This window comes from Malus domestica, chromosome 07, assembly GCF_042453785.1.
Source record: "Malus domestica chromosome 07, GDT2T_hap1".
Taxonomy (NCBI): Eukaryota; Viridiplantae; Streptophyta; class Magnoliopsida; order Rosales; family Rosaceae; genus Malus; species Malus domestica.
Window position 1 is genome coordinate 12,351,998 of NC_091667.1, and position 10,281 is coordinate 12,362,278.

General features: G+C 36.1%; 1 protein-coding gene across 2 annotated transcripts; it reads left to right on the forward strand.

The window, feature by feature from the left end:
• The first annotated feature begins 1,023 nt into the window (after window positions 1-1,023).
• Window positions 1,024-7,488, forward strand: LOC103426898 (carotenoid cleavage dioxygenase 7, chloroplastic). 2 transcript variants are annotated; one of them, XM_029105605.2, is made up of 7 exons: window positions 1,024-1,822; window positions 3,210-3,338; window positions 3,448-3,579; window positions 5,674-5,940; window positions 6,258-6,343; window positions 6,701-7,015; window positions 7,116-7,488. In XM_029105605.2, the coding sequence occupies exons 1-7, from the start codon at window positions 1,054-1,056 to the stop codon at window positions 7,260-7,262; spliced, it is 1,845 nt and encodes a 614-aa protein (XP_028961438.2). In that variant the 5' UTR covers window positions 1,024-1,053; the 3' UTR covers window positions 7,263-7,488. The 2 variants fall into 2 exon arrangements, with proteins under 2 accessions (XP_028961438.2, XP_028961439.2); XM_029105606.2 differs by having other exon boundaries at window positions 7,123-7,488.
• The last annotated feature ends 2,793 nt before the right edge of the window (window positions 7,489-10,281 follow it).

Here is a 10,281-nt window from a genome sequence, read left to right on the forward strand (position 1 = left end):
ACACTTCCAGGTCGAAATATGATTTTCAAATTAAGTTCTGAAATAGTGAATGCTGCCAACAGTATTAGAGATGCCATTCGCAAAAAGGAAAAGGCTTAGGCAAATAGAGCTTTTGGACATTTTTGTTAATCCATGAACAAGATTTATATAGACACATACACCCATGGATCCATTATACATCACGATTGGAAAAAAATCAATAGAAAAGAAAGAATTAGAATTTTTTCTTGTCGAAAAATAATCTAAATTGATAGATATATTTCTCGAAACAAACAAAAATGATTGAAGATGATTATCACTAAATCGTAGTTTTTAGTGGCTTAACTGGGTAATTTTAACCATTGATCCTTAATGTCATATAAATAAATTAAACCAAGACAAACTAAAACATACATAATATAAATTAAAGAAATACCACTGGTTTAAATGAAAAATTGTTAACCATTGATCGTTAACATCATAAAAATAAATTAAACCATGAAAACTAAAACAAACGTAATATAAAATGGTAAATATCTCTTGAACGAAGGATTTTTTAATTGAAAATCAAAACACTCTTCCCATAACACAAGGTTAAAAAACAATAAAGAAGAGTAAACCAAAGCATTCTGTCTGCCATTTAATTTGCTTATTTCTAGCTTCATGTCTTCCATATCATATAAATATGACCCACCATGCACTTTGAAAGGGCACAAAGAACAAATCCAAGCTACAGAGCCAGAAGGGATTGCAAATCTGTAATTAAACCAAAACTCAATGGTAAGTTCCATGTATACAAACATTCTATTCAATTTTAAAATAATGCTCAAAAGATCAAATTTTTAATCTAAATTTTGTAAACTAAATAATATGGTCGTTGTTGATGTTTTGATTATTACTTAAGTCTTGATTAACGTATTTATTTCATGTTGACAACACATCATTCGATTTGAAAATTGGTTTAAAAATTTAGTGTACCTAGCATTGCCTATAGTTTTAAATCTTATGTTATATATAAGTATCATGCTAGCTACTACCATTTCCTTTCATTGCCACCTCCTAAAACTACCAAAAATGCAAGCCAACCCCTTCCAAGTTATTCCCAAACTAATATTCCCCTCACTGATAAAGCTGCCTCCGGTTCACCGATCTCTGTCACCACCACCCACCAAGCCACCGCGTGCGATATCCATCTCCACGCCCGGTGAAACCGATCATGCTCCTATTATTTCATCAACCGTAGATGTTGTTGATGACTCAGTGGCTGCATTTTGGGACTACCAATTTCTCTTTGTGTCCCAACGCTCCGAACAAACTGAACCCATCACGCTCAGAGTCGTGGAGGGTTCGGTTCCACCGGACTTTCCCTCTGGCACATACTACTTGACAGGGCCGGGGCTCTTCAGCGACGACCATGGCTCGACGGTGCACCCATTAGACGGTCACGGATACCTTAGGGCTTTTCAGTTTGATGGCTTTGGCGGAGAAGTCAAGTTCATGGCTAAGTACGTGAAAACTGAGGCTCAAGTTGAAGAGCACGACCCTACGACTGACAGGTGGCGATTCACGCATAGGGGGCCGTTTTCGGTGTTGAAAGGTGGACAGAAAGTTGGGAATACTAAGGTTATGAAGAATGTGGCAAATACTAGTGTCTTGAGGTGGGGCCGGAAGCTGTTGTGCTTGTGGGAAGGTGGCAACCCATATGAGATTGAATCTGAGACGTTGGATACGGTAGGGAAGGTAAGTTTGATGGAAGGCTGTGATTCGGGGACAGAGAGTGGAGACGGTGGTGGTGGTGGAATGTGGGATGTGGCTGCGAGGTTGCTCAAACCGATTCTGTACGGTACGTGTTCCATGAACTTTCACAGTAAGCCGGAAAACAGTGAGTTTGATACTAATATAGATTGACTCATATAGGAATCATTCTTTTGTTGTGAGCTGAAAATTTGAGTGTGATACCATGAGTTCAATATATTAAATTCGTAAATGTAATATCAATATATTTAACTCATATTAATGTGTCGGTATTGTTATAGATATCAAATTTAAATTGTATAATTTATATATATATATATATATATATATATATATATATATATATATCACACTTAAATTACTGTAAAAAACCTAAGAGGTGAAATGGTAATTTTTTATGCATTTTTTTAAAGATTAATGGTGAACAAAACGAAGTAAATTGCTTTGTGTTATGGATTACATAATTGTGTGTGTGTGTGTGTAGATGGGGATCGAATCCCCTCCTGAGCTTAGGAGGTTGAGCCTCTTGAGCAAATCACACGGGCCGTTGGATTTTAATCCAACGACTACAATTATTATAACTTTTAGATGGGCTCCCTGTTTGTAGCCGTTGAATCAAAATCCAATAGCCTGTGTGATTTGCTCCGGAGAGGATCCGTTCCCTATATGTATATATTGTACTGATTTTTTTTTTTTTTTTAAGAGAAAGAAAGCTTTCAATCAGTTTCAGATCGGCTTCTGGCGAATAAACTAAAGCATGATATGTATTAAAAAAAAGAACTGGACTTGGGTGTAAGCAGCAACGAAGTTAAATCCTTGAAAAAATAAAAATAATTAAATAGTAAGATTCCAGAGTCCTGTATAAATATGTGGATTGCATAGCCTGAATTGTATACTGCTTATATCCTGAAGATGCAGTATAAGGAGGGTGCAACTTCGAACCAACTGCAGACTGCCTAATACAATAGCTTTGGTTAATCAATAATAATAGGATATGACTCTGCCCCTTTTTAACTAGAATAATTAATGTATTGTGAAAACTAATGGTGAGCATGATCTACAAGAATAGATTGGAATTGGTAAAATGGAAATGGAAAGTCGTTTTCGAATAGAACTTGTTACGTACCCAAGGAAACGAGGAAAGTTGTTAGGAGAATGTTAGCAACATTCTCATTTGAATTAGATGAAAACATGAATTCGAATCTAGTTAATTTTGTGGATAGATGATATCTAAAGGGTGACTAAGATAGTAAACGTTTCTGATTATCAAACGGCACTGTATTATGAGAAAAAACTAAAAAGGTAGAACAAAAAAGTTCAAATGAGAGAATTACTAGCATTACTTAGTCATAATATCATTATGGTGTCCCGTCGAAAAGAGAAGCGATTTTTGGAGGACTCCTTAGTTATTATATATTCCTTAGTTTTTAGTTATTACTTAATACTTATTCTGATTCTATACATTATGTTTACAGGAGTGTTTAAGATGCCTCCGAAGCGACTATTGTCTCATTATAAGCTCGATGCTCGCAACAACAGGCTTCTTATGGTGTCATGCAATGCAGAGGACATGCTATTACCTTGCAGTAATTTTACATTTTATGGTAATTGAAGGCATGCACGATCTGCAGAATTTTAATTAGAGATGGGGATTTTCAAAGAATTTATAGTTTTACTTTTCTTGCATTTTTTTTTTTTTTTTTGGTTCTGCAGAATTTGATTCAGATTTCAAGGTGCTGGGAAAGCAAGAGTTCAACATCCCTGATCACTTGATGATCCACGATTGGGCTTTCACAGACACTCATTATATAATATTTGCTAATCGCATCAAGCTTGATGCTGTCGGTACGTTTTTTAAATAACTTATCGTGATTTGCTGGTCATTTTTTTATTTTTATTTACTGATCATAAGATCTAGAGAACATTTTGATGAGGATCTCCGATCCTTACAAGGTGAGGTGTAAGTGAGTACCATTTTTTTTTTACTCCATATGTTTAACATAAAAAATCAATTTTTTGTTGGAAAGTTATAAGTTATAGTGACAGACAAACATCTTTTGCATGATTCTATTTGGTCGAACATATTTTACATGATTATATCACTCCATTAATTATATGTTTCTAAAAATTTCTTGTTGACAGAATATGTTGCTAAAATTGACCGTGTAACGAACCGACAAAGATAAGTTTAGAAGCGTTTTTAATAGTAAAAAATGCTTTTGACTATATTTAGCGCAAACACTTAAAAAGTATTTATGGCTTATAAAACATTTTTTTCGGAGAAAAACCTACCATGCAGAACCTTTATTCATAAAACACTTTATAGTAATAAGTTAAACATATTTATAATAAAACATCATTGGTGTCAAAACTTGAGCATAGACTGACTGGGTTCAACATGTATTTGCTCGAGTGTTATTTTTGGTCTCAATGCCACGAGATGGCTTGAGTGAAAGAGAAAATAGTTGTGCTATTGTTGGAGGTTGCCAAGTGTGTGTAGAGTTGTATTGTGCTTGTACATAAAGTTGTATTGTGCTTGTGTGTAGATCTGACTTCTTAGCTAAACGATTGTGCACCGAATGAGACGCTAATTTGGTTAAGTTTCTTTTATGCTTTGAGGGAACGAGGACCTGAAATCCAGTGGGAAATGAGTGTATGCCTAAGTTATAACTAAAAATGAAAGTAGAATTGGAAATAAAAACCTGAAATTGAATGTAATCATTTCATGATTAAATCAAGGTTAAAATGTTTACAAAAGTGATTTTAGGCTAATGAGCAGTCTACATGACTTGACAAGTAAATAGACTTTAAAATATAAATAAAGTAGTAAATTCTAGCAAGATTCAGGCATGTAGGACAAATCATTCTAGAGGAGTCCATCGAGGCCACCGGGATCTGACTAGACTGAGCATGAAATATTGCCTCGAAGAGGTGATCAAGGTGGTTGGAATTGCATGTCAACCAAATCATACAACGGGGTGGCAAAGCTATAAAAGTTTAAGATCTTAGGGATCATAAGCAGTGTTTGCTTTGAATGAAGGCTTTAGATTGTAGCTGAAGACTAGAGATTGCTGAAGAGCAATTGGTTTGCGCTGAAACGTCGTTGGGTTGATTAAAGAACACTTGAGGTTTGTATAATCACAAGTGATTGAATTTGATGAAGGTCTCGAGCTTGTGGCCTCTGGCTCTATTTATAGACAATTGGGAAAGAGCAACCTCGAACATATCGTAAGTTGGAGTAGTGGTAGATCGTCCTTTTGATGCTGATAATGACTACAATTCGTAGTTGTTGGTCTTCTGTCTAGGGACGCCTGCCATTTAAGGATGCAAGAGATTCTTAGGTCTAGTCTCCCATATGGCAAATAGGCTTCCAGGAGGGTCGCGTACGAGCCCTCGGTTGGCTATAGTTGCGAGAGGTAGTCATCTAAGCCCTAGGTGAGAATCTTGGATTGGGCTTTTGGATTCGATGGGCCGATGTCGCACAAATATTTGACCCATAACACTTTATTTTTATTTATGACCCAAACAAGCATTTCTAACTCATACAAGTACTTCTTACCTACGTAAACAATCTCAAAAGAGTACTGTCAAGATATATAAAATTGCTAGGTAAATGGCTTCTTAAAGTACTAACTAAAACATTTTTAACACTACTTTCTATATTGGAATTGAGTTTCTTTCTATTTAGTGTGCATATCAGTATTATCCATTTATTTCACGATTGAGATAACTAACCATCCATTTGGTCGTTTTACCTTAAAATGGAACTGGGCTTCTTTCTATTTTGTGCACGTATCTGTATCTCTCTATTTATGCAAAGCTTGAGATAGCTTAGCATGTATTTGTAACAAACCCTGTTCCAATTGAATGATTGCTGTATTTGTTCCAAACGCCATTTGAATTGGATGATTGGTTTATTTGTTCTAAACGAAATTGCAGGTGCAATGACAGCAGTTTGCGGGGCTACTCCTATGATAACAGCATTGTCAGTGAACCCTAGCAAGTCCACATCTCCCATATATTTGCTTCCTCGGCCTAGTAATGAAAATGGCAGAGATTGGAGAGTGCCTATTGAAGCGTCTTCACAATTGTGGTTCCTACATGTATGCAATGCTTTTGAGAATTTGGATGAGAATGGGAATTTGGATATTCAAATCCATGCTTCTGCTTGCTCTTACGAGTGGTTCAATTTCCAGAAATTATTTGGTAATTTTTTAAATATTTAACTCTTATTGTTTTTTGCGTAAAGAAAGTTAAGCTTCTACCATAAAAATTATAGGCAATATGGTGAGAGTAGCCTAATTACTTATAAGCACATGCAAGATTTATCATTTTCCCAATGTGAGATTGATACACTCAACACTTTACTGAATCATATGTTCAATGACATTTAATTAGTATATTTTGTTAAAGGTTATAAGTTCAAATCTCACAAGTGAAACCCTAAAATTAGTTAAGATCTTTTGTTTTGTCTCCAAACTTGTTTCACACTTTTTTTTTTTTTTTTTTTTTTTTGTGGACAGGATATGATTGGCAAAGTGGTAAACTAGACCCTTCGGTTATGAACATAAATGGAAGCCAAAGCAATCACTTGCCTCGTCTTATTCAGGTTTTTAATCTCAAGTCTGGATCCCTTGTCTGGTTTAATTTTTTTTAGTGAGTAATGTTATATAGCCACACAAACTAACTGCATCGCTAATACGTTCTCTAATACAGGCTGCACCTTTATTAGAAAGTATGTCAGAAAAAGATGTCAGTTTTCTATGTCTAAATAACATTATTGTTTTTAAATTGTAATACTAATCTAAATCGTAAATGTGAATAACTTGGATTTGTAATACATGTTCAGATTGATAGTCCAACAATGCCAAAACAAGTATAGAACCTATTCGCTTCAAACTAGATAGAACAAAATAAGTTCGAAGTTGCAAATAATTAAGAAAAAATGAATTGACTAATATTGCAGGTTTCCATCAACTTGGATAGCAACGGGAACTGTCAAAGATGTGATGTGGAGTCTTTAAACCAGTGGAACAAGTCATCAGATTTTCCAGTTATCAACCCAGCCTTTTCAGGTAGTAAGAACACATACATATATGCAGCAGCAACTTCAGGTTCTCGCAGTTCGTTGCCACACTTTCCATTTGACATGGTGGTGAAGCTAAATGCTGCATCTAAATCTGTGCTCACATGGTCTGTTGGTAGTCGAAAATTCATCGGAGAGCCTATTTTTATCCCCAAAGGCTCTGAAGAAGATGATGGCTACATTCTCGTAGTTGAGGTACATATACATTTGTATTCTGTGTACAACATTTTCAAGTTGGCAAATTTAAATCTTAAAGTGAGACTTTTTCTATATATATATCTTGCTTGTATTGCAGTATGCAGTTTCAGTTCAAAGGTGCTATCTAGTTATCTTAGATTCCAAGAAGATTGGAGGAGCTGATGCACTAGTAGCAAGACTTGAAGTCCCCAAGCACCTGAATTTCCCTCTTGGTTTTCATGGTTTCTGGGCCACTGCAGCGTAGTTTCAGTTTTTGGGTTACAAACACCATATTGTTAAAGTGAAATTTTTTTAAAGCAATGTACATTGGTGGTGGTGGTGGTGGGGAGTTCAATATAAATTAATTCACTGTCTTCCAAAAGAAGGGAGGAAAAGGAGGGGGAACTTAAGTAGATGTGGTTTGTACAAAGAAAATTTTTAAGAAATTATTCTCTTTGTGTCCATCAAACTAATATTAACTAAACTGTCCATCTGCTATTGTCTATAATTTATTCACATGTAAATACTGGCAGACGTAAGCTTTTATGCAAAAATTCTGAAAGCATATGATAATAAAAAAGTTTAATACAAATTGTATTTATTCAGCAACATTACTTAAGAGGGATTATTACTTTTTGCAACACGCCTCGTCCCCTCCTCACATGGGATCACACTTTATCGAGCCACATATGAGGTTAATTCTACATTGACAATCCTTTTTTTACTGGGAATTTATACTGTACCATCTCAATTTTAGGTTCACTAACAAATTTATACATCATTTTTTGAACATTGCAATGTTTGTACATCAACTTATAAATTCATTGCAATGTTAAACTTCTGTTAAATTCACTGTTAGCTAATGATGTGACAAGCGAGGGACCCACTCCCGCTCCCGACTGGAATGGTGATTGACTGACACGTGAATTGACAACCCAAATAAAAAATAGGCACCACAAATTAGCTGACACGTGGACTGACTATTCAAATAAAAAATACACCTTTAATAATTACTAATTTAACAAATTAATGTTATAATAAAAATTAAGTTAACATATTTTTCTCCTTTCTCCCTCCCATAGTCCATCCCTTTCTCCCTTTCACGTTGCATCAACATCCAAGGCGCAACCTTGTGTCAACGACGGCGCCACTCTCCTCCGACTACCAACGACACCAAAACTGACATTCCTAGAATACTCTCATGATACTTAGTTCGAATCTCTACTTTATTTCATCAAATTCGAAGTTGATAGTTCAAATTTCAAATCTAGATCACGAAAGTTCATGGGTTTTCGATGGATTCACGTTGGTGGTGAATTTCTATGTGAAATTGGTACCAGGTGGAATAACCTACAATTTAAAATCTATATACGTGCTTGTCTAACAAGTCAGCAACACTCATCAACTAAGATCAGATATGTTAGTTTACTCACATCGGAAGTAGTCAAGTTTAAGCTCAGTTTGCTAAAATGTTCCAGGTTAACTAAGATCCATTTTAGCACATTTTAACTCTGTCAATCTTAGTTGCATGGACTTATCTATTTGCAAATAATAATGAACATATAACACAAACAAAGGGTAAGATAATTAAACTAGAAAAACGATAAATTGAAAGGGATGTTTTTGGCCCGAAAAACCCACATCTGGGTTAAAAATCCGAGAACTCTCCACTGAGTCCAATCCACTAGTGAAATCAAGATTCTTACAAAGTAACCACACAAGCTCAATTCCTAGATCTTAATCTACAGAACAGCTTGTACCTTTGTGCAATCTTGCCTTTCACAAGGTGAACTCCTTCGGTCTTCACGAAGTGGCAGCTCCTCCTGAGCTCTTCCCTTTGTGGCATCGAGATCCAATCAACTTATGTAAACGACATTATGATGAAGTTGATGCAAATCTAGATTCGATTGTCTAGTCAATTTCACCAATCAAACACTTAAAAGATGAAATTGACACGACTCCAAAAAGAGGTCAGCTCAAAGATTTGAAACTGAAGAAGCTTGACCTAAAGCAAAGATCAAAATCACAAAAAACAATGTTGCCCTAGTATGCAATGATCTGAGTATTTAGTGCATGATTGTGATTTTGTGGCTAGGGTTTTCAAGTAAGAAGAAAATGAGCAGCTCCCAGCTGAAAACAATCATTCTTAGACAAATATCAATCTCCTAGCCGAATTGAAATGAAACCCTAGATGATGCTTTTATAGTGGGCTTTGTTGATGCACAAAATCAGTGAGGACTTTGGTATAACAGAAAGTGTTAAGTTTGTGATCTTCGCTAAATTGTTCCGGTCACTAGTGTGGATAAGTATGTAAATGGATAGAGACAGGGAAGCAAACACAAGATGTACGTGGTTCACCCAGATTGGCTACGTCCATGGAGTAGAGGAGTTCTCATTAATTATGAAGGGTTTACACAAGTACATAGGTTCAAGCTCTCCTTTAGTGAGTACAAGTGAATGATTTAGTACAAATGACATTAGGAAATATTGTGAGAGAATGATCTATATTTATAGAAGAGAGTTTCTAGTTTCATTCTGATATTGACACGTGTCGTGTTGTGATTGGTTTCTGATGTTGACACGTGTCGCGCTATGATTGGCTTCTGATGTCGACACGTGTCGCTCTGTGATTGGCCTCCTGGTTTGAGGGAAACTCTTATGGGTCCTTGACGGTAAACGTTGATCGGTGCTCAGTAGTTTCGGGATTGGTCAAGTATGGTACAAACTGTGATCCCCTAAGTTCCTGAATGAGGGAAGCTCCTCGGTTGAGGACTTGCAAGATCCAAGCCATTGAGTAATCATGAAACTTCTAAGTATCGAAGTGTAGTATCATTTTCACTTGCCTTATCTGTCTCATACGTAGATGTGGCATCTTCTCTGGAAGTACTTTTCCTTCATCCATGGGTGGTATCTTTAACTGATGAAGATGCACAAGGTAATGTATCAATTTCAGGCTTGGTCAAGAGCGATACAAAACCCTATAGTAGGAGTCCCCTAAGTCGTCGAGCTAGGAGATTTGCCGAAAGAGGTAATAGACAAGGTAAGCAATCAGCCTTCCAAGCAAGCAACCTGGATCGGAGGTTCGACTTCGGCTTCCGGTTGATTGTTCTCCTTCTCCTTATGTCGTAAACAGCAACAAGGATAAGGAGAAGCAAATGGAGAAGAGATGATATGAGATACTTTTGCTTTTGAAGAAGTATCTTTCCACAGGCTTATTCTTGAACTAAGCTGGAGGGTTTTCTGGTTTCCTCCAGAGTATAAGGCCGACTCAAGAATTTGAGGGT

What these genes read in the sequence shown, in the direction of transcription:
- LOC103426898 (XM_029105605.2), top strand. Translation starts at nt 1,054, where the DNA reads ATGCAAGCCAACCCCTTCCAAGTTATTCCCAAACTAATATTCCCCTCA. An exon ending in GCTCAAACCGATTCTGTACG is followed by an intron (nt 1,823 to 3,209) that starts GTACGTGTTCCA and finishes TTATGTTTACAG; the next exon opens with GAGTGTTTAAGATGCCTCCG. An exon ending in GCTACATTCTCGTAGTTGAG is followed by an intron (nt 7,016 to 7,115) that starts GTACATATACAT and finishes CTTGTATTGCAG; the next exon opens with TATGCAGTTTCAGTTCAAAG.